The following is a 24,488-nucleotide window of genomic DNA, read 5'->3' on the forward strand; positions in this document are numbered from 1 at the left end:
TTTCCCTACCCATGAAGAGGAATAGCTTTTTCCTCAGTCAGTAATTGTGTTTGTCAGGATGTTACATTAAACATTGGCTTCGAATCCAAGGCACAAACACTTGGGTTCATTGTCCAGAGACACTTCGACAAGCGAGTGCTCTTGTCAGGGAAAGCTCTAGTTGCCCTTCGCTGCCATACTGGTCCAATTTGTCTTTTGCAGTTCTAGCTGTGGAATTCTCATTCTTTGTTTCTAGGCCTGCCAGGTCCTCTGTTGTCCACGGACCCTGCTTCGATGCCTCTCCAGCACGCTAAGGCTGTAAGAGTTGTACTCATCAGTGAACTACATTTGAGTATGTGGTCAATATTCCACCATTCCGCCAGTCTTATTGTGTCTGTTCATTTGCACCATCAGGTACTTGAATTCATTTATGTTTTCTCTTCCTACTGTGTTATTTGTATGTCCTTCGGGGACAGGGAACACAGCACATTTCTAAGTGTATGGCTCCTCTAACTTTCAAACAATCAGAACCGTGCTGTGCTCAGGTTCCTCGGGAGTTGCTGAATTTCTGTCATTGGAAATGTTTCTTTCCAGTATGAGCAGAGAGTTAACAAGAACGTAGCAGAGGGAATTAAAGCATGAAAAGGGAGAGCTGACCAAGTACTAAGGTTTAAGATCTCTTAAGATCCAAAATTGCAGTGACAAGGAGGGAGCAGTCCAATGCTGAATAAATAGTTGTGGTGAATTAGATGCTAATATCCCATTCTGGCCTCTTGGCCACTGTGATTCTTCTGAGTTTTTCTGAGGAACAGCAAAGTGGTAATAATTGTCTTCATATGTATGTGCATGTATATTTCACTTTACAATTGAAGAATATGGGGCTAGAGAGATTAAACATTTTGTTTAGGATTTCTCCAAGAACAGAAACAGTTTGAAAACTTATGACTCTGCCCCCAAACCCACATTTCCCTGACTGCAGCTAGATACTGTGATATTTTATGAGGTGTTCTGCCCATATCCCTGTCTTTATGATCTTTCTTCCCATGCTCTCCTGATGCCTGCAATGGTGCTTTCAGAGTTGAACTCAATTTTGTTTATGAGTTTGATTCTGGCTAATAACAAGACTCAGAACAGGGAAAAGGAGACACTACCAAGTCACTTTCATCCAAACGGTCAGCAATCCCTCATGGACTGCATATAGTAAATCATGGGCATGCCAAGGAGTGCTGTTAAGAAATGAGTGGAGCTGGCCCTTATCTTTAAAATTCTGGTAGTCAGTGTGGGGATGCTGCACTCCAGGTTATGATGAAACAAACCAGGACATGAGCAAGGAGCATAGGTGATCGTCCGGAGAAGCAACTGGCTGGCTTCTGGGTGCTTCCCAGAAAGCAGGGTAGGAAAAGAACAGATCCCACCGGTCAAGGAGCTGCAGGAGATCTGGAGTTGTCAAATCAAGTTTACACCAAACATTTCAGAGCAAAGCTGTGTCCTCTGCTGGGACATACCCTCTCTGCAATTCTGTCAAGCTGTTTCTCCTAATCAGTTTGGTAGTGCATGTTTTGCCTGTAACACTGTGTATGTTATCAGAACGAGCAATGGCACTCTACACGGAAAAATGGAGGTCAGAGAAGTTTGTAGTATTTCTATCACCACCTCTTCTATTCTTATTTCCTTCCATTCACCTTCCGTGGCTGGCTTTGCATGCTTGGGCTCAGCTCAGGGCAGGCTCCACCGACAGACCCTTCCTGCCAGTGCTTGTCCCAGGCCATCCAAAGCTGTGCAGACAGCAGCAGCAAGTTCAGCCTGAATCATGTCTTCCAGTTTTGCCCAGGCTGCCAAGAGTTATGAGTAAGAGCGCAGCTGTGGGCGGGGCCGGGGTGGGAGGCCCGGGCGTGGCTGCAGGTGAGCCAGCTCCCAGGCTCAGAGCACAGCGTTCACTGCCTCAGAGAGCCGGCCGGCCTTTTCCCTCGCAGAGCATTTCCCAGGATACCAGCTGCTCAAGGTAAGCGAAGTGGGCTCACAGGGCTGGTGAGGTCCCTCGTGAGGACAAGTCATGAAATAGTTAGGGGGTGACTCCAAATGGTGAAGAAGTGGGTGGGTTTTACCAACTCTCCCTACGACGGGCTGCAGTCCCAGCTCCTAAGGCCTTTGGAGTCACAACACATAGCCACCTACACTCACAATATGAAGAAGGCGAAGGACATGAGGTTGGGTGATGGCGGCGTGGGGAACAGCAGTGATTTCGGGAAGACTGAGATCGTTTCCAGCCCTACCGTGGGATGCGGGATGGATTTGCGATGCCAGTCTCTGATGAGATCGTTTCCAGCCCTACCGTGGGATGCGGCATGGATTTGCGGTGCCAGTCTCTGATGAGATTGTTTCCAGCCCTGCCGTGGGATGCGGGAGGGCTTTGCGGTGCCAGTCTCTGAAAGGGTGTGGTACTTAAGGCCTGGAGAAGGTTGAGAAGAAGAGAGCAGGGGCTGCCCTTCCCGGTGGGCATTGTGGGGCTGAAATGTAGACTGTCCTTGCCATTTTACACGTTAGACCAGTGTTCCTTGTCTGACACCTGCCTTCTAGGCAGAAATCATTCTTCCTCGCTCCTGTTAGATGCAGCAAACTTGAAAAAAATCATGCATTTCAACATAAATTCCTGAACTTTTGAGATGTGCTGACTTATTGTCTCTTCCTCGTGGGTAATAATAATAACAATACAAAGGTTTTATGGCTTCGTTCAAACATTTTATCCTGAAAACTCCATTTAATACAATACGTTGTTTTACTTGCCCCAGTTGGATCTCAGAACTGGGGACCTTGACCAGTTTCTGCTCAGCTGCTCAGGGTGAAGAAATGTCAGTGATAAAGAGAGATCTGAAGTCACACAGCTTGAAGGGAGGGTGGCTTAAGCGGAAGAGGGCTTCAGACCGACAGCCGGGCATGTTTTCATGGCACAAGTTCTGATAGAAACGTCCTTTATCTCTTGCATCTCAAGAAGATCTTTAACAAAATCGTGTTACAAACATCAGTCACCTTCCAGTAAGTGCAAGTGTTGATGAGTTCTCGGATGGGCGCACAGGAGGGAGCCTAGCAGAATGGGACTCCAGAAAGTGAGTCAGCAGCTTCGCACCCATGCTTCCTAACGCCTCACAGGGTGCCACTTCAGTCACTCTGGGTTTGGGGTTGACTTCGGAGCATGCTGTCTCAGCAGTTTGGGCTCTCCAGGTGTGGCCCGGTCTGGCATCGTCTGGCAGCAATGCCAGGGTCAGCGGTTAAGGGCAGAGGCTTCAGGGAGCCTGGTGCAGCCGTGATGGCTGAGACGATGGGCAAAGCAGGCTCCTCTGAGGCTGGAAAGGACAGAGTGACCTCATTACTAATGCTTGCACTGTGCTTTCCTGCAAGGAAGGCCCTTCTCAGATGAGTTTCCCCAGTCACTTCATTTAATTCTCATAGTATTGTGTCACAGAAAGAAGCTAGAGAGTCTCATTCATGTTTTTTTAAATCTGATACTGATTTTCTCCTCCTAGAGTCAGAAGTGAACCACAGAGGCAGTGTTCTGTTCTTATGCCTCTGGTCACGTCAAAGCCCCAAGAGAGCGGGGCTTGGTGCTAGAAGCCTATAAGCCTAACCTCTAGGGAGGCTGAGGCAGGAGAATGGCCAAGTTAGAGGCCCACTTTGGTGGGAGAGGGAGTTTAAGGTCAGCCTGGGCAACATAGGAAAAACTTATTTTAAAATAAAAGGTTAAAGAAAATGGGCGAGGGTCATAGCTCAGTGGTAGAGCACTCGCTTAGTATGCATAAGGCGCTAGGCTCAATCTTCAGTTCAACAATGAGTGATTAAATAAATAAATACCTAACAGAATTTTTTTTTTTTACCAAGTCTCCAGTCTGTACAATGAGGCAAATTAGGCTAAAAGATAGTCATAATACTCTGGTACTGAAAATTGCGTTTTTTGTTTCTTTAGACAAGATCTCACTATGTAGCCCCTCAAGCTGGCCTAGTACATACTATGTAGGGCAGGCTGACCTTGAACTCACAGCTCTCATGGCAATCTCCCTGCCTCAGCCTTCTTGGTATTGGTATTACAGTATGAGCTATCAGGCCTGGCAGAAAAACTGTGCACATAGTACTGTGTGTGTGAGCCCGCGTGTGTGCGTGCGTGCGTGCGTATGAGTTCACACGTCTGTGCATCAAATGAGTGTGGCAGACAGTCTATAGATAGGATGGACCTGTATCATTTAACTGTGAGCATGTAGGACAACAGTCATACACCAGGACTGTCTCAGGCAAAGTTGGGTGCATAACCAATCACCTTCCCACAGGGAGCTTTATCTCTCCAGACAGCCTAAAGATGAGAACATTTGAGGATCACTGGCTCGGATGCTGCACATAGTTGGGAAATCTTTACATAAGGGGCATCATAACCTGTGATTCCAGAGAAGTGAGCTCTCCTCCCTCATCCTAGTGCATATGGCTCCATTCATTTATTTTAAATTAAAATAGAATTACATCATTTCCTCCCTCCAGCCCCTCCTAGTTACTCTCTCTTAAATCCCCCCACTTCCTCTACCAAGTTGATAGCCTCTATTTCTTTGATTGTGTTTGTTCTCTCTCTCTCTCTCTCTCTCTCCCTCTCTCTCTCTCTCTCTCTCTCTCTCTCTCTCACACACACACACACACACACACACACACCCACACACACCCACACCCACACACACACCACGTTTGTGTATACAGATATATTTAAGTAGAACCTGCTGAGTCTGTTTTTGTTATTTTGTGTATGGTTTCACTGCTCACCATTCTGCACTGGACAGCCAATAAAGGGGCTTATCTCTGGGAGGGGCTAATTCTCCTTCTCCTATCAGTCAATAGTTGCTTTTAGTTCTTTGTCTAGGTGTTGGACCCCTCAAGCTTTCCCCTCCACTTTAATGGGTCCATTGATACCACCATTGTTCTGGTCCTGTTTATGCAGCCATTTCTAAGAAAGACTGTTTCACAACAGACTTTCTGATAGTTTGCATCTTACAATCTTTCCATTCCTTCTCTCAAAATGTTCCCTGAGTCATAGATGCAGGAGCTGTGATGTCTGTTGGGGCTAGGATCTCCATGATCTGTTGATCTCTACATTATATCCAGTTGTAGTCTCCTGTGGTCTCCTCCATTTGCTGTAAGAGAAGCTTTTGATCAGGGGAGTAATGAGGAGGAGGCTCCAGCTGGGGAGGAGAGAGGAAAGTTAATATAGAAGAAGAAAGAGGAGCAAAAACAGCAAGGTTATTTGATAGGACACAAGGAATTATATTATTTTATATTTACTTAAAATCATATATAATACATATAAGTGTATGTGTATATTTACATATATATACATCTATCTATCTATCTATCTATCTATCTATCTATCTATCTATCTATCTATGAATCATCTATCTTAAAGGAAGTTAAACTATGTGGGCTGACAATGCTCTCCAGAAGAACCATAAACTAACAAAAAGAATAAAAAGTCCAGTACCGGACACAAGAAACCTTTCAAAGTGTTGGTCATTGTAGTCCAAGCAGCTCCCAGAACAATATGGATAATTGGCTTAGCCCTTTGTTGCCTAGGAGGGTTGATGATGGATCCCTGTTGCTGAAGACACCACACACTTAGGACACAGGACTCTGAAACTCCAGCTGGATCTGACCTGACAGCGTCTTTCCTGTGGTCTGGCTTCCATGGCTCCAGAAGATACTCTGCAAGCTGCCAAGGGAGGGAAGCTGTTGGACAGTCCTCCCAGCTCGAACACCTAAGAACCATGACAGTTACCAGCATGGCAAGGTGTGCAAAGGGTGCAGTCAGAGGCACCCGTGTGTCAGGGACAACCAGCAGCTGCCTAACTGGACCTAAGGCCACTCAACAGGAGGGACGTCATGCCTGGTGCTGGAAACCGAGCCAGCTTCCAGGGCTAGTCAGGTCACGGACCTTAGAAAAGCATCTACTGTCACATGATGCTAGACTAGCACAATTCCTTACTGCATCCTAAACCTGACGCTCACACCCGCAGTAAGTGTGGTCCCGCTCATTTGTTTCAATGCTCTCTGGCCTCCACTTTTGTTTGATTAAGTCCTTCTTATCTTTTTAGTATGACTCAGATGTCAGTGTCTCTCAGGAGGTGTCACTGAGATTTCCACTAGGGGTGAGGTGTTGCTGGGGGTTGCCATGGTAACTAGCACACGCTATCATCACACACGACACTAGCTGATAGCTTGGTGGAGACGAAAGCTAAGATGTGTGTACCTTGGAATCCTTTTTTCCCAATTGTTTTGATTTTATTTCTTTTTATTTTATGTGTATGTGTGTTTTGCCTGTGTGTATGTCTGTGTGCCACACGAATGCCACAGAGGCCATTAGATCCCCTGGAACTGGAATTACAGATGTTTGTGAGTCACCATGTGAGTGCTGGGAGTCAAACCCTGTTTCTCTAGAAGAACAGCCAGGATTCTTAACCACTGAGCCATCACAAAGCTCCCACTGGGATTTTTTTTCAAGACAGGGTTTCTCTGTGTAGTTTTGGTGCCAGTCCTGGATCTCGCTCTGTAGAGCAGGCTGGCCTTGAACTCACAGAGATCCTGGCTTTGCCTCCCAAGTGCTGGGATTACAGGCATGTGCCACCACCACCTGGCTCCCCATTGGGATTCTTAATGACTCCTTCTGCCTGGCTTTCATTAGGTGCTCATACCTTATAGAACGAAAGAATCAAAACATTGACAACTTGAAACATCAGAGGCAGAAAAAACCAGATTCCTTCAAGTAGGAAAATCTTAGGAGGAAAGTTCTATGTCATGAAAGCCAGCCAAGTGAACAAACAACCACAAAACCCAAACAAAAATAACATCACTCCTACACACAGAAGAGTCTTGGTACCTTGGAAGTGGATCATTTAGGATACAGGATTTTTGGAATTTGAGAAGCTTCAGAAAAAACAAATGTCAGCAAAACCCAGTTATGAAGAAAGAAGGTGAGGAGGTGTAGTGGGGAGGGGCTGGGCTGGGATCCAGAGAAATGAATTCTAGCTTTGGCCCGGCTACTCTCACTCCCTGCGTGGGTGGCCTGGGAGAATCACTACATCTTCCTCCACTTCACTCATTTGCAAAATGAAGAGGTGGGGCCAGGCTAGATCCTGCTGCAAGATCTTGTCCCACATTAAAGGTTTATGATTATACAATACCTCAGCAAAGAACTGCGGGAGAAAGTCTGGCGTGTGCTAGACTTTCTCTGTTTTCTTAATAATTAAAAAATTGATTAAAATATAGTCACACCCCCTCTCCTTTCCCCTGTCCGAGCCCTCCTACCCTCCCGCTTTCTCTCACACTCGCAGTCTTTTTCTGATTGTTATTGTTACATATGTTCATAAACACACGGACCTATGAGTGCCACCTGCCGAGTCCCTGGTGTTGCTTGTGTGTTTATGATTTCAGGGCTGACCAGGTTGCTGTCATGTGACCAGTTAAGGGGTCCATCCCCTAGTCAAAGAGCTATAAATTCTTGAAAAGTGCATTTCTACTGCTGCTTGAGGAGTCGTCTGACTTTCCTCCTGTCAAGATGAAAGTTTCTCCCACGTGGGATTGTAAGGTGCAGTTTTTTCTGTGTTAGAGTAAAATAGAATAATATCTTTTTATACTTTGGATGTGAGCCTGGCCTTCAATGGCTGAGCCATCTCTCTAGCCCTGAATAGTATCTTAAAAAAAAAATAAGATTCTTAGGTTTTCATGAAAATGAAAGAAGACAATCTTGTACAAAGGTGATAATAAAATAGAAACAACTGAACTGATTTTAGCATTTCAAGTGCAAACATTTAGACATGTAAACTTATTGTATGGGGCTTACTCACCTTGAATGTGGCATTTACTAGTTTTAAAATAGAATTTGCTTGTGCAAAATGACTTATGCAGGAACCTCACAGTGTTTTTGTGAGTGTTACAGTCCACATGTCTGAGATTTCCTTAAATTCGTGGTCTTACAACATGGGAAGGTGCCAGTTGGCTGTACTCTAAGTCTTCTCTCAAGTTGCCCCAGACACACCAGCTTTACAGTGTTTTTAGGTCACTTGGGACAAATCACAGAACTACTGATGTGATTTTCCATTTGATAACTGGTTGATTTCTTAATTGGTGGCTGCTTGCCACTTGTCTAGTTGCTGTGACAAAATACTCCAGGCCAACAACTTAAGGAAGGATGTGTTTCCTTTGTTTTCCAGTTGCAGGAGGTACAGCCCCTCAGGACAGGGACGGACATCAGCAGGGGTGGTGTGGTGGTGGGCCTGGTCACACTGTGAATCTGTAGTCAGGGAACAGCGTGACTGATGATTATGCCCAACTTGCTTTCCCGTTTTCACTCAGTCTGGGACCCGGGTCCCTAGAATAATGCCTCCCATAGTTAGGGTAGTCCTCTACTTTAACTAATCTAGAAACTACCTCACAAGCATGCTCAGAGATTTGCTTCAATGTGATTCTGAATTACAATAGTTCACAGCGAGGATGACCCACCACACCACTACAACACTTTCCATGTATATGCAGACCTTACATTTGATACCTTTGGGCTGTATCAGACAATTGTGCTGTAGAGACCACACACAACAAGGACTGCTACCTTTCTTCACAGCAAAGGAGAATTTTCTGATAAAGGAGCCAGCTGTCAGGTAAACAGGCAGATGTGGACTACAAGTGCTGAGGCCACCCTGCAGAAGAAGGTTCTCTGTGGAAGGGAAGGCTGATAGGAACCACACTGCCTGTCAAGTGTGCATCCATTTATAGTTTCCAACCAAACCTGGATCCAAGCCTCACATTGCAATACAGCACTGATATACTTTGTAATTAGCCTTATTAAAAGTTGAGTGAATCTGTGTAGAGTCATTTAGGCTAAATGTATCTCAGCATGCTGTAACTAATGAATGGCAGAGCGAACATTTCCTTACACTTCCTAGATGAAGTGTTGGAAAGTTTGCAGGGATCTGAGTTTAGGTTTCTCTATTTGGTGAGGAAATAGTTCATCATTTCACACTCATTCACACACATGTTGAATTGTGGTTGTGATGAACTCAGAATTGTCAGGGTTAAATATGCTGCTAATGGAAGCCTGACCTCTTGTTTCCAAAGTCTCTCACGTCTACTTCCTAAGCCTGGAGTGAGAAGTCTCTTCTATGTTTCCCTGTGGTGGGCAGACTGCTCAAAGCCCTCCACAGACACACACACACCAGGAGAGGCTGCTGATTTCTATGCACTTCACACTAGTCAGCCTTTATGCAGGGCTAATGAGGTTATGATCATACCTGAGGGGAGGCATAGGATTAGTGGCTTTAAAAAAGCATAAGTGCCCATCATAAGTTTTGGGTGCCTTGTGATTGATTTGTAATAGGCACACCAGCCTGAATGTACCTGCCATACTCATTGGGGGCATAAGCAGGAGGAGGTCAGGGAGCGTGGCTGGCGTCATCAGTGTAGTGTGTGTGTGTGTGTGTGTGTGTGTGTGTGTGTGTGTGTGTGGCTGTGGCTGGCAGTTGCCAGTACAGGAGGTGGGGAGGTAAAGGGGTGTAGCTGGTGGACACCAGTGGACTCAGCTTTGGCTTTCTTTTGCTAATAAATGTGCTTTTCAGATTCTCAGGAATATTATCATCTGTTTGAGTTCATTCTAGATACAGACTCATAAAGAGAATTCTGAACACTGATCTGAAGACCAGGAATCTACTTTTTGATTTTATTCTTGTCTTTGAGTTTGGAATTTCTGTTTAGGTCCAAGATGAAAATTTAAATCCTGCCCATGTACTTGGCTCTGACACATTTATGGGTCCTGGCTAAGGAAGACTTTGACCTTGAGTACTAAAACTGTCTCTCTGACCCCGGCATATGCATCCTGCCCAAGATACAAATTCGTTTGCTCTGTTTGTATGAATATAGGTTAACTTTCCTTTCTGTATATCTGTATCTGTATTTTCTTTTCTGTTCTTAGAAAGACACTTGTCACATTGGATTAACTCCCCTATGACCCCATTTTAACTAATGAAAACAGCAGAGACCTTACTTCCAAACAACATTAAATTCATAGATGTTAAGAATTAGGAATTTGCCAGGTAGTGGTGGCGCATGCCTTTAATCTCAGCACTCGGGAGGCAGAGGCAGGCGGATCTCTGTGAGTTCGAGGCCAGCCTGGTCTACAGAGCGAGATCCAGGAAAGGCACAAAGCCACACAGAGAAACCCTGTCTCGAGAAACCAAAAAAAAAAAAAGATTTAGGAATTCAGAATATCTTTTTCTGAGGACAAATTTATACACTTAATAAATATTAAATAGAACAACACAAACTGTTATGATTACTTTTTGATATACAAATAATTATTTTGTCTGATTCAACCAAAATAGTAATTAAAATATGTGATTATAAAGCAAATTGGGTTTTCCTGATGCTGGCAGTTGCTCTGGTCACCTGCTGAGGAAGTGGCACCGTGGCCGGGCCCCTGATGCTGCTCAGCGGCTAAGCAGAATGTGAGGATACTGTGGTGAACAGCACACACAGAATACAACTTGTGCCTCAAGACATTTGCCCAGAGCTTTCTTCGTGTCTGCTTCCCTTTTGGAAGTTACCAAAAGTTTCTCCTTGCCTCCTGCCCAAGATCATTGCTTCCCTGAAGCAGCGTCCTTACTGCTGTTGGCAGGATGCAGCTGGGAACACAGTTTGCTTCGGAAATTGAGTTTTGTGCTTGGTTCTAGGCCCATGATGGATGCCCTGAGACTGGCAAATTCGGCTTTTGCTGTTGACTTGTTCAAACAGCTATGTGAAAAGGAGCCAGCGGGAAACATCCTCTTCTCTCCATTATGTCTCTCCACCTCCCTGTCACTCGCTCAAGTGGGTGCCAAAGGTGACACAGCAAATGAAATTGGACAGGTAAGCTGCCCATGCTTTCTTTTGAAGGGTTTTGAAGGGGGATAGTTACTGGAATTCATAGCATGGGCCTAGGATAAAAATGGTGCAGCTGGAACTATTCAGGACTGAGAGCTACGCCATCCCCAGGGCTCTTTTAATTTATCCTGAATGTGAACACTCGTTTTGCGTAGCATGTTTTATATTTAGAATAGGTACCAGGTTAGGATGAAGAGTGTGGGGATCTGACAGGTGTTCCATTCCTCAGTGGCTGTCAGCAGGACACATGACATCCCTCACCTGACATATATGAAGATCAGTCAATGACTGATTAATACTCCATTGCACATACGCTTAGTAAATGAGGGAATGTTATCCCCTGCCCCCTGACCTACATTCAGAGAACAAGCACTGCTCCTCAACACGCAATTCATTTAGAATATCAAACTGAACATTAAGATGCAATCTCAATTGCATTCTACCCTGGAGTATTTCCAATCCCAGAAGTAACATTTTAAATAATCTATCTTCAAACTGGAATAGATAAAATAAATAGCATGCACATATGTTTCAGAACCCTGGGGGCTTGGTTATCTGAGAGGCATGGATGAAAGCAACTTTTCCCATGCGAACATATACATATGTGTATAGATGTTTCAGAATTTCTTTGGGGCTGTGCTTGATTAGCTTTGTAAAGTTCTTGGACCTTCAAATGAGCTGATTTCCTCTCAAGACCTCACATGCTCTTAGACAGTAGGTGTACTTCCAAGTCCATTCTATTATTTTCCTTATGCAGATTGATGTAAGGTTAAAAAAAAAAACCCTTTCTTTTCACAAACTCATCGGTATGTAAAATCACCATTATCCATAAAATGGTAACTCATAAATGTTGTCTAGGTCAGGATGAGAAACTGCGGGAGGCCGGAGCGGCTGCTTCACTCCTGAGGAGAGGAGCTGGGTTTTCCACTTGAACTCGTCTCCACAGGCTGTAAACCAGATCCCACTCCTCACTTCTCATCTCTTTTTCCAGAAGGGCTGCAGGGGCTGCGGTGGTGGAGGGTCCATCCCTCACCCACAGGAAAGATATTTCAGTGCATGCGACATGTTTTTACCAGCACATCTGGTCTTTTTAAATATTCATTTTTTCTTAATTCTTGAGAATTTCAATATATGTGTGCAATGAAACATGGTCATATTCGGCCCCATTTACCTTTCTAACTCCCTTCAAACCCCCTTCAACGTGGCCTTTTCCAAGCTTCATGTCTTTTTTTTCCCCTAATAATCTACTTAGTTCAATCAGTGCTGCCTATATGTGTGCAGTGAGAGGCACCCACTGAGGCATGGGGAGTATGCCACTGGCTGTGTGTTCTCTCACGTCTGGGCAGCAGGCAAGGCTGGGATGCAGAACTGATAAAAGTTCTGAAATAAAAGACTGGGTGCTCAGTGCCAAGTGGGGTGTCTTCCTTGACCCCTCTTCCCCTCACAACACAAAGGCTCAGGGAATGTGGAAATGGAGGCAGAAAGAATGTAACACCTGGGGGATGTGGAGGAGGTCTGGGAAATGCAAACTTCTGGACTTGACATGGTCAGAGCACTCGGGAACTCCCAGCAGCCGTGGTCCCCTGCACAAGACCCGAAAAAGACTGATCCAGACCACGTCCTGGTGTAGGCCGGAGGTGCTCTTCATGTCTTGTCTCTTACCCAGGAGCTGCTGATGCCTGGATGTTTTTTTCTTTCTTTTTTCCTTTTTTTTTCAGGTCCTCACACTTGCAGGACAAGCACTTTATCTCCTCAGTCCCCGGAACAATGCTTATTTTAGTTTTTGGATAATGGACTGTTTGTTTTTCTTTTAACAGGTCCTTCATTTTGAGAATGTCAAAGATGTACCATTTGGGTTTCAAACAGTCACTTCTGATGTTAATAAGCTCAGTTCATTTTACTCTCTGAAACTAATCAAGCGACTCTACATAGACAAATCTCTGGACCCTTCTATGGTAAGTTGTTTGTAAGACCTTGCTTGTGCTCTGTCCCAGAAGGGGCGTTCACCCTGAGGCCCATGGCTTGTTCCAGGGCAGTTCCTTTCATATTATCAAAGGAAGCGGCTCCACTGCAGATGTTGGATGTTGGGGGATGAAACAGAGTCACATCTGGTTCAGAATACACAGAAGTCTGTCTCCTTTCTCTCCGTACCTTAACAAATCCTCCCCCACCCTCACTTCCTTTGGAGAGAAGGGATAATGGAAGGGCCCGCTATCTGGAAAATGGATCTCCATAAGGGACTCAGAATGACTTGCAACAAACTCTCTCCTTAAGCAGTGGGACATGTGGCCTGAGGTTGTCTTAAACTCCACAATTCATTCTTTTTAATGGTCCAGATATCTTTAGAATCAGTAAGAAAGAAAATAACCACCACAAATGACCAGTTTTCATCAGATGTGAGTCAGCGTTGTTTTCCTAGACTAGTCAGGAGGACATTTGTTCAAAGCTGCTGTAGCCATTTGAACCAAGTCATTTCTTGAAGCAGTCGCATGAAGAGCACCGTGGTCCCCTCCTGTTAGACCCAGAGTGTGGCATAATATTTTTCAGATCTCTGTTTTAACACATAGCCAACATTCTTGGTTCCAGAACATTCCTTTGTTTGGTAATGTAGAGCTGACTCGGCTCCTGTCTCTGTGGTCACAATTTCAAGCTCTAGGTTGCCAAGCCAAATGTCCCACCATGGCGTGACAGTGTTGTGCATTCTGTTTTTGTGAGAGATCTTTGTGAACTAAGTTAGTAGCTATTGTTGTGACTTTACCCTGTGACTTGAAGACAAATGCACAACTATTTTTGTTCCAGCTGTCACCTGGGAAATTAAAGGAAATTGAGATGTGAGTTTCTGCTGGGCATGGAAACGTTGAGAGATCCCTAAGTGGTGCTTAAAGATTTCTGTCACGGCAGTGGCAGTGCAGGCTTTCACTGGTAGTGTCTCTGAAGGTCTAAGGTATTCAAGGGCAGAGTGACAGGACATTCAAGTCTGTTAGCTGGGTTGGACTTCCGTTCCACAGTTAGAACTGTTTTTACCAAACTTTTCATTTCCCTTTTTCTCTCCCCCTTTCCCTTCCCTTCTCTTTCTGTTTTCCCTCACTTCTTTTACTATGTAGCACCTACAAAGTTACTAGTTTGTAGTTTGTACAGAACAAACAGCTGTGCCCCGGAAGCATCACCTGAACTTGAACCACTCAAGCGTCTCTTGAAAGCCTGAGTTCTGATCTCTTGCATTGAGATCAGTGTGGGTCGGCTTTGCATTTTAAACATGAGTTAGATACACTGCTATGTTCTTTACAGCCCTAGGTTTCACATTTCACTGTGCAGATGAAACTCCTGGAAATCTTGCTAAAATGCAGTCAGTGTGTCTAGGGGCCTGAGAGTTCATTCTAACAAGATCTTAGGTGATACTTGACTCCTGATCATTGGACCATATTTTGAGTGTCAGGACTCTAAAGAATATTCATTTATTTTAGTGATGATAAGGGTTTTCTGCTCACTGTTTTTCATTTCTGTTTCATTTTTTTTCTGTTTCATTTTTTTTTCTTTTTCGAGACAGAGTTTCTCTGTATAGTTTTGGTGCCTGTCCTGGATCTCACTCTATAGACCAGGCTGGCCTTGAACTCACAGAGATCCACCTGGCTATGCCTCCCGAGTGCTGGGATTAAAGGTGTACACCACTGCCACCAGGCCTATTTCTATATTTTGACACATATGTATGTATAGTTGTTGTGTTCATTATTTGTTCTTGTTGCTGTGATAACATACCTTCTAGAAACAACTTAATGGAAGGAAGACTTGCTTAGGCTCTAAGTTTCAGAAGTCCATGGCTGCCTGTTCCCATTCAGTTGGGCAGATAGCTCGTCAGTAGGAGTGTGGAGCAGAAGAGAGCTGTTCACATCACAAAGGACCAGGAAGTAGAGGTGACAGGAAGGGGCAGTGATGTGTTATCTCCAAGGACTCTAGTGACCTTTGTCCTCCAATCTGGTCCTATTTCCCAAAGTTCATAGAAAGTCTCAAAATAGTGCCACAAACTGAGAACTAAGAGTTTAAACCATAAGCATCTGAGACATATTTTAGATTAAAACCACAACTATATACCTATAATGTATGTAATAATATAAATAAATATTTTTGAAATAATTGGGATTTATACTATAATTATATGTTTTTAATATAGTGTTTCTTTTGTTTTTGGCAGAGCTGAAACCAATCGATAATTTTAACAATTGACATGTCTTATAATTGAAATAAAACACCCAATACAAAGAAAATGCTTATTTCTACACAAGACTTTGTATAGTGTGACCCACTTTTGAAAATGTATGCATTGCAATAGGAACCCATTTCTTAGCGCCATGTAATACTGCATGAGTTCCATTTCAGATGCTCAGAGCTTTGTGATTTTGTGAATTGGATGTTTTTCAGGAATTTATCAGTTCTACAAAAAGACCATATGCAAAAGAATTGGAAACTGTCGACTTCAAAGAGAAACTGGAAGAAACGAAAGGTCAAATTAACAGCTCTCTCAAGGAACTCACAGATGGCAAGTGCCTTTAATGTCCTTCTGTAAAGAGTAGCTGCCTCCCTGCTTAAGAATCCTTGCTCCAAGCCTAAAAATACTGAACATCTGGAAGCTTCCTCCAGTATTTTTAGTACACAAGCTAAATTCTTTGCCCATCAAGCCATGTCAACAACTTAAGTTTCTGGGCATTTCTTGTATCAACTCATTACTTGGCCAATTGTGTGCTTTGTTTTAGCTTGCTTCGCCTTGCTCTCTGACAAGCTGCCACACGCCCTAGGAGGGACCCAGCTGTTCCTTTTCTGCTATGGCTTTTGACAAATCACAAAGCCAGGTTTTAAAGTCTGGAAATGGAAAGATGCTCCTTGAATCTACTTCCAACTAAAAATATTTACAGCTTTATCAAAACTGAAAAAAGACAAAGTAAATATAGAACAAAGCCAAACCTAGCAATCATAGTGGAAATTTGTCCCCAGGCTCCCAACCTCTCAGGCTGCTCGGTGCTCAAGTCCACTCCCGCTTCCCACAGAGCCTTCTCAGCCTCTGCCCTTACTTCACCTCCCCCATTAAAAGTCCCCGTGAATTGTCTTTCTTGCCAAGAAAGAATTGGAACTAAGATGATTTGGATTGCAATCAGTGACTAGCTCTTCTTTCCTAGAGATGTGTTTATAGTGTTTGTACAGGGGGAGCCTGTTGGGAAATAGAAAGTAATTATAAAGGACTGGCAGTCACTGATGGCTGTGGAGGGATGTGCTGCTGGGGTGAGGAGATATACTTCTTTTGAGAATAAGCAGAGCCCATCCAGCATGGCATCCCATTAGAATACTTCCTCATGAATGAAGTCCACCTCTAACAACATGGAAAGAACAGGAACTTCAGAGTCATTTAGAACCTAGATTCCAATCCATGTACCACATGTGGATCATCAACATATTTAGATATGGAGCTTCAATGTACTGAATCGTCAAATGTGGCATATGTTACTTAATTAAATTTATATGTGGTTGTTGTGAGGCCTCCAAGTACATCATGTATATATACAATACATGGTAGTTGTAGACGCATATGCATGTGGATATATATACACACATATATACATATGTTACCAAAATAAAATTTCTTTGGTGATGCATGGAAAGAGAAAGCTGATATAAATAGCACCAGGCTTAGCATAATTTTCAACATTATAAGCAAAAAGATGTCTCTGCTCAAAGTTGCTGTTTTAGTTTTGTTTATAAACTTTCTCAGTTTTCTCTCAAAGAACTTTTTATCTTGGCATCTCAATGAGTTTAAGGTTTCTGACTGGAGAAGGTGGGGCTTAGGGAGAATTCTGAATTTGGAGACAGAAGCAAGGTTTCAGCTGAAGCTCTGGCACTGTGGGCACCTGGACTTCTTAGCTCTTCAGGGCTTGATAAAAACATCACATGCCAATAGAGGTGGCAATGGTAGGGCTAGTGCAGGAATGAAATGCAGGCCCATATTAAAGATTCACCAGGTTGGCATCTTAAGGCAGTGATGGAAGAACACTGACCCTGTGCATGGCCCATGAAAACGCACACTGGGCATTATATTGTAACTGGAGTTTTCTCCAGTCCCACTTGGACCCCTGCAGTTCTGCATCCCACTTATAAAATAATCACTCAGAAGCTCATATTAATTAAAATTGCTTGGCCATTAGCTCAGGCTAACTATTGACTAGCTCTTGCATCTTAAACTAACCCATTTCTATTAATCTATAAGTTGCCATGTAGCTTGTGGCTTACCGATACTTTTACATCTCGCTTCCTCTGTGTCTGGCTGGTGACTCCTGACTCAGCCTACCTGTTCCCAGAATTCTCTTCTCTGCTTGTCCCGCCAATACTTCCTGCCTGGCTACTGGCCAATCAGCATTTCATTTATCAGTCAATCAGAGCAACACATTCATAGTATCCCCAGCATTACATGAAAATTAGAGATTAGGTAAATGACAGCTCTTTGCAAAAACACTAGAGGAGTGTTTTTATTAAAGGGGTTTCATGGTTGTGTTCTGTGGGCTGTTGAGGATTTAAGGTCTGGGGTAATTATAGCTGTGATCACATTTGTGGATCTTCCAGCTGACCTTGAGTCCATCAGCAGCCTACAAGGAGTGAACTGGGGAAAGGAGTATAGAATTGTAGGGCAAAGATGTACTTCTCTGCTGAGCACAGTAGGGCTGCCCATTAACCACTCTCAATCTGTTTCCTCAATTGTAAATTGAAAACAGTGAGGTAATATGTTGGAAATGATGAACATGACCAGGTGTAAGACACATGTGTACTCAGCTTTGCTCAGGAGTACAGACTGAGTCAGAAAGGGCTTACTCCCAATCCTAGACCTCTCTGAGTTGTCTGGTCAGGTAGGATGGGAGGACAGAAAAGAGGCCCTAAATTAGACAGTCTTGGCGACCAGTCCTTCCAGGTGTGACACCAATGAGTGATGAATGCCCAGGGAGTGAGCATGCACGCAGCAGCAGGCAATTTAGATGAACAACTGTGATGTGTGGTTTTCTACGATTGTTCGCAGGCCACTTTGAGAACATTTTATCGGAGAACAGTATAAATGACCAGACCAAAATCCTTGTGATTAATGCTGCCTACTTTGTTGGAAAGTGGATGAAGAAATTTCCTGAATCAGAAACAAAAGAATGTCCATTCAGAGTCAACAAGGTATGTGCAGCATGAAGTAGGAAGCAGATTTCAAAATCTTGGCAGCTGAGCAGGGCACAGGGATGCTTCTCAGCATGGACCATGAAGACTTCCAGAAATCAAAGGAGGAAAAGGAAGGGAAGGAAGCAGAGAAACTGGAGGCCTTTGGATTAACAGGAAAGTTAGACCAGTTAGGAACTGCTTTCCTGACCCAGTCACTTCACTTTTGTCTCATTTTCTTACTTACCTGGCGATAAAACCACAGTTTACCATTTATCATCCACCCCTTCCTCATTTCCCCTTTGGTAGGCCCAGCCCAGCCCAGCACCGTCCAGCCCAGCCCAGCCCATTCCCAGCCCTTGCCCTTCCCATCCAGCTGAGCTCCATCCCCACCCCTCCCCAGCCCAAAGCACATGTAATATGCTTTGAGGCACTGGTTGACTATGAAGAAAAAAGCACAGCTTTTCTCATCTACATTACTAGGAGTCATTATAGAAAGAATTAGAAGCCCGTTTTTCTGGGTGGTCTCATTTATACTATTTAGGTGGATGTTTAAAAACTAATATCTGTAAGTAAAGGTCCCTTTTTTATAAATTAAACCAAAGAACCAAGACTGGAAAAATCATGAAAGAGCCTGGGGAAACTATATGATTTGGTCTTGTTTTTGGGATGTGATTTGTGTGAATACTTGGGCCAGCAAGAAGTCTCAGCAGGTAAAGGAACTTATTTCCAACCCTCATGGCTTGTGCTCAGCCCCCAAAACTTGCTACATGGTAGAAAAAGAGACATGATTCTTGCCAGTTGTTCTGACTTGCACACATGTACGTGCACCATAGTGCTTGCACATGTTCGAATACACACACACACACACACACACACACACACACACACACACACACACACACGAATAAATGTAATAATAATAAAAAGCTCAGGCCTGAAACAATGCACACTTCAGCTGAAACACTCAAGGTATCTTGCTTTGTAGATGTTATGCAACACTTCTTAGTGTTCAGTTTCTCTTGTATTGCCTGGTATCAGCCACTTGTTTTCACCAAGTAGCATCTTTAAAAATAAATTTATTTTGACCATATTCTTTCCACTCTTCCGATCCTCTCAGAGCCTTCCCATCTCCCTCCCCACCCAATCTCATGATGTTCTCACTCTCTTTCCAAACAAACAAACAACCGAGAAACAACCACAGTCAAGAGAGATAATCAAAATGAAAAAGAAAATAAGACAAGAAATAACAAACAGAAGGCACACCGCTCTTGGGCATAGGACGTGCTCCAGAGTGTGGTTCATATTGGAGAAAACAGATGTTCTCTTTCCCAGCAGGTATCAATTGCTAGTAGCTTTTTGGTTGGGGTGGCACTTTGTGCTCACTCCCCCTTCTCAGCGCAGGGCTCTCATGGAGCTTGAACCTGTGCAGGTCTCGTACATGCCATCACAGCCTCTGTAAGTTCCTATGCACACTGGTCCTGTTGTGTCTGGAAGAGGCTGTTTCCTTGGAATTGCCCACCACCTCTGGGTTTTTCCGCCTCTTCTATGTAGATCTTTTCTCTGTTCTCACACTGATCTATGTGTACAACAATGGCATCAGGAGCCATTTTATTGCTAGCTCCTTTAGCAGAATAATAGTGGTAGGTTTTTCCCCTGGACCCATGACCTATCTAGATAGGTCTCAGGGTTCTTAATTCTAGAACCTAGGAGAAAATCCCTTTCAGATACTAACTTGGCCTGGGTTAGCTAGAATGTCTTCCATAATTCCCCCAGTCCTCCCATGGAGTTTATGTTCATACCCCACTCACCCCAAATGTACCTAAGACCAATTTGCTTTCCTACCTCTTCCATTAGTGCCTGGACTTCATAAGGTTAGGGACCATGCCTTTCTCACCTCAGTGTCTTAAAGCTAAGTGCCCTGCAAACTTTTGGGTGAATAATCAATCAATTGTCTTTCTTTCTTTCTTTCTTTCTTTCTTTCTTTCTTTCTTTCTTTCTTTCTTTCTTTCTTTCTTTCTTTCTTTCTTTCTTTCTCTCTTTCTCTCTCTCTCTCTCTCTCTCTCTCTCTCTCTCTTTCTTTCCCTTCCTTCCTTCCTTCCTTCCTTCCTTCCTTCCTTCCTCTCTCTCTTTCTCTCTCTCTCTCTCTCTCTCTCTCTCTCTCTCTCTCTCTCTCTCTCTTTCTTTTTCTTTTGACAGGGTTTCTCTGTGTAGCTTTGCGCCTTTCCTGGAACTTACTTGGTAGTCCAGGCTGGCCTCGAACTCACAGAGATCCACCTGGCTCTGCCTCCCAAGTGCTGGGATTAAAGGTGTGCACGACCACTGTCTGGCTTAATCAATCAATTTTCAAAGGCCAGCCCTACATTTTTTTTTTTTTGAGACAATCTCATGTAGCCCAGTTTAGACTCTAACTTATAACATACCCCCAAATGACTCTGGCCTTCTGACTCTCCTGTCTCTACCTCTCCAGTGCTGAGATTATAGGCACGCACCACCACACTTGGGATTCAAACCAGAGCTTTGTGCATGCCAGACAAGCATTTGACGCACTGAGCTGCAGTCCCCAGCTCCGAGGTCATTGTCAGATAAGACACAACAGTCTGCGATTGCACAGGAGGGGAAATGCTGTTATCGCTCCTAATGGATTCAGCGTCTCCCAGGGCGCTGGTTGAGGGGCCGATGGTTCTCCTTACACTTTCTCTCCCCGAGCTTTTTGACTGCACTTAACCCACTGCTAGGGACCGGACTAGGATAACACAGCTCATTTCTTTTTAATGGCTAACACTCCTTTCTGGGAAGAGCTGGCAAAGGGTCCCAGGGTATGAGTGAAATCTCAAGCATATGGCTCAGGGTGTCTCTTGTGAATTCCCTGGGGTTACTTCATGGAATGCCCATGGGTGGAACTCGGACTTGGGTTCTGATCATGTTAAGATTTGTAGTTTTTTATATTTGTGAAAGTGCTAAAACATGTTTCTGAAAGAGAGGGAGAATGTGTGCTTTCCCTGTATTCTTGCAATTAAGCCATAAAGCCAGGTGACATCAGAGCCCGGAAACCTAGATTGTGAGCAGAGTTATAGGGTTGATGTCATGGTAGTTCAGTATCTGCCCAACATGCAGTTAAACGTGACTCTGGCTGCATGGGGGAAACACACTCCTTTTGAATACAGGTCCTATTATTTCTCTCCTGTGTCCTTTGAACCACATTTGTCAATCACTGAATGTTTTGAGTGATGGTGCTAAACTGTTTCTCATGTCCCTTGGTGTCTCCTTTAAGGGCTAGACTACACTGATCAAGTTATAGTAAGGGCTTAATGTAATGTATATTCTGAAAAATTATATACAGATCTACAAGTTATGCACATATTTTCCTAAATGCTTGAGACAAGAAGTGGTTTTGGGTTTAATTTTTTTTTCAGATTTTATAATATTTCCACTTATTTAATGAATTATCTTGAGGGTTGAACCCAAATCTAAGAAATTTGTTTATGTTTCATATACATATTAGAAACATAGTTTGAAAATAATTTTATACATTTCCTCCCCCACCCCCACCCCTGCTGTGTGTGTGTGTGTGTGCGTGCTTAAACTACACTGCTCCAAAACCACAAGAGAAGTTTTTATATTCCTATCACTATTGTCATTTCTATCATTATTTCTGTCTCTATCATCTAAATCCGTGTCTATGTTTGTACATATGTATTTGTATAGATGCATATATATGCATATATGTATGTATTTATGTATTCTTTTATAAATTGTAAATTAACCCTTTCAAAACGTTTTCTTCTAACAGACAGAAACCAAACCGGTACAAATGATGAATCTTGAAGCCACGTTCTGTTTGGGCAACATTGATGACATCAATGCTAAGATCATAGAACTTCCCTTCCAGAATAAGCATCTCAGTATGCTCATCGTGCTCCCCAAGGATGTGGAAGACGAGTCCACAGGCCTAGAAAAGGTCAGGAGGCAGCTGGGCACTTAGACAAGAGAACCCCACATAGGACAGAAACGAGAGGATGGAGTCCTGTGGGGTCAGAGGAGTTGGCCATAGCCTTGCCTCACCCTCCCCAGCCCAGTCATCTTCAAGGGGTTTGACATCCACTCTGTGTCTCTTCTTTAAAGTGAAAACATCCAGCATTTGTTTGTCATTTACAATGGGCCAAGGTTGCCACTAAATTCTTCAAATAATTTTCTTATTTAATTTGTATAATATTCCTGTGAATTAGAAACTGGTACCATGCTCTTGTTTACCAAAGAGGAAGGGAGTCACAGAGGTGAGTGGCCACTTGATGGCCACATGATCAGTCATTGCCATGAAAACCAAGAGTTTGAGCTCAAGAGGAAAAAGAGTTCTTGGCCTGTGCTCTATTCTCGAGTGGGAAGCGGACAGATATTAAGCCCATTAGTTGCAAAACTAGTTAACTATGGTGATTTTTTTTTTGGTTCTAGTAATTTGTTCTAAGTGAAAGTGAGAATATTAATTGAAAAGTAATTGTTTTAGACTAACAAGAGAATAAATTGTTCCTTTTCTATTAAAAATGCCTTCGCACCCACTTGTGACCTTGCCACGTCCTTGGCTTTTATCCACACCAGTGGCACTGGGGTGGTATTGTTCCATGTTAGTAGCAGGAGACTGTCATTCTTAGTGGCGCTTGTGAGAAGTCCAAGAAGGAATTTAACTTCATTTGCTCTGAAGAATTTTATAACTAGGTTATTTTATGCTTCGTTGTATATCTGTCTTTTAAACCAGTCGAAATGGTTGTGCTCATCACCTATGATCTTAAAGAGCAGATCAGAGCTAGTCTGAGTTCCCATCATATAAAAAGAAAAGGAGTAGCTTTTAACTAACTTTGGTGGTATGCCTAGATTATGAATAATGTGAACTCCTTTGTAAAGAAATGATAACAAACAGTCAGCAGATCAATACAAAAGTTTCTAATTTTATATTCACTTTACTGTGGTGTATGTAGCATCATAATCTATGTGTCTGTTTCTGAAAAAACTACTCTATAATTTAAGTAAATAAAAGAGAGTCTTTCTGTGGGGTGGGGAAGAGAAGGCATCGGGTGGCTGGTGGATCCTACATGAGGAACTTGCTTAGACTATTTCCAAACCAAAGTTGACTTAAATTCTTTAAAATTGGACTTAGAGCAACACTTTCTGTTTTTAATCAAGCTTGATCTATCTATCTATCTATCTATCTATCTATCTATCTATCTATCTATCTATCTATCTATCTATCTATCATCTTTCTATATCTTCCCCATTTCCAACTGGAAGTAAATAAATTAAGTTCTTTTCTGTTTTGTCCTTCAGATTGAAAAACAACTCAGCCCAGAAACACTGTTGCAGTGGACCAACCCCAGCACCATGGCCAACGCCAAAATCAAGCTCTCCCTCCCAAAGTTTAAGGTGGAGAAGAGAGTTGATCCCAAGGCTAGTCTGGAAAGTCTGGGCCTGAAAAGTCTCTTCAATGAAAATACATCTGACTTCTCTGGCATGTCAGAGACCAAGGGAGTGGCCCTATCAAGTGTGATTCACAGGGTATGCCTAGAAATAAATGAAGATGGGGGCGAGTCCATTGAGGTGCCCGGATCCCGGATCTTGCAGCACAAGGATGACTTCAATGCTGACCACCCATTTATTTACATCATTAGACACAACAAAACACGAAACATCATTTTCTTTGGCAAATTCTGTTCTCCTTAAGTGGCAAGGCCCTGCAAAGTCTCAGGTAACTTGTCTGTGGTTGCAGATCTCTGTAAACTTTGTGTGCAGACAACCACTTTCTATACAATAAATTGTTAATTTTGCTGAATCAGGAAGTGGCTGGTACTTGTCATACGCAGCCTTTACACTAACAGACACTTCTTTTCCAATTCCTTTTTATTTTCCTTTGTCAAATAAAATGGCACATGCTTGTAATGAAGGGGAAATCACTTTAGCAGAAAATATGTGTTCTTCATTTGTCAAAGCATCCGGAGCTATTGATAAAAATGCAGACTCCCACACAGGAATTCCCGTAAGGATGATGTGGAAGACATTATTCTCAGAACTTCACCTTTCTTCACTGAGATAAAGAATGTTTTAGACATTTACACTCTTTTAAAGACTTGAGAAACTCTAGCATATGGGGCCCATAAGAATACCCCTTTCCAATGAAATTTGTGTACACGTCACAATGCTGTGGGTCCAGAAGTCTTCATGTTAAAAAACCCCGAGAAACACTTTTTTCAATGTCTTAATGACTTTAGAAAGATGACATGTTGTAAATAGTATATATTATGGAACTCCACAAATAGGGTCTGGAATGTTACCCTGTAAGCCAATACTTTATTCAAACAAAATAGGTACATAAAGATAGTTCACAAGTGATCATTTTTTTTTTCAGAAAAAAAAGAGTA

The 24,488-nt window shown here is 43.2% G+C and overlaps 1 protein-coding gene across 2 annotated transcripts; it reads left to right on the forward strand.

Moving 5' to 3' along the window:
- Positions 1–1,899: 1,899 nt before the first annotated feature.
- Positions 1,900–23,902, forward strand: Serpinb5 (serpin family B member 5). Of its 2 annotated transcripts, XM_006993689.4 has the most exons (7): positions 1,900–1,981; positions 10,719–10,893; positions 12,726–12,863; positions 15,325–15,442; positions 17,960–18,102; positions 21,875–22,042; positions 23,401–23,902. In XM_006993689.4, the coding sequence occupies exons 2-7, from the start codon at positions 10,723–10,725 to the stop codon at positions 23,791–23,793; spliced, it is 1,131 nt and encodes a 376-aa protein (XP_006993751.2). In that variant the 5' UTR covers positions 1,900–1,981; positions 10,719–10,722; the 3' UTR covers positions 23,794–23,902. The 2 variants fall into 2 exon arrangements, with proteins under 2 accessions (XP_006993751.2, XP_042113878.1); XM_042257944.2 differs by lacking the exons at positions 1,900–1,981; positions 10,719–10,893; positions 12,726–12,863 and adding an exon at positions 13,568–13,739.
- The last annotated feature ends 586 nt before the right edge of the window (positions 23,903–24,488 follow it).

Source organism: Peromyscus maniculatus, chromosome 11, assembly GCF_049852395.1.
Source record: "Peromyscus maniculatus bairdii isolate BWxNUB_F1_BW_parent chromosome 11, HU_Pman_BW_mat_3.1, whole genome shotgun sequence".
In the NCBI taxonomy this organism is placed as follows: domain Eukaryota; kingdom Metazoa; phylum Chordata; class Mammalia; order Rodentia; family Cricetidae; genus Peromyscus; species Peromyscus maniculatus.

What these genes read in the sequence shown, in the direction of transcription:
- Serpinb5 (XM_006993689.4), top strand. Translation starts at nt 10,723, where the DNA reads ATGATGGATGCCCTGAGACTGGCAAATTCGGCTTTTGCTGTTGACTTG. An exon ending in CAGCAAATGAAATTGGACAG is followed by an intron (nt 10,894 to 12,725) that starts GTAAGCTGCCCA and finishes TTCTTTTAACAG; the next exon opens with GTCCTTCATTTTGAGAATGT. An exon ending in TCTCAAGGAACTCACAGATG is followed by an intron (nt 15,443 to 17,959) that starts GCAAGTGCCTTT and finishes GATTGTTCGCAG; the next exon opens with GCCACTTTGAGAACATTTTA.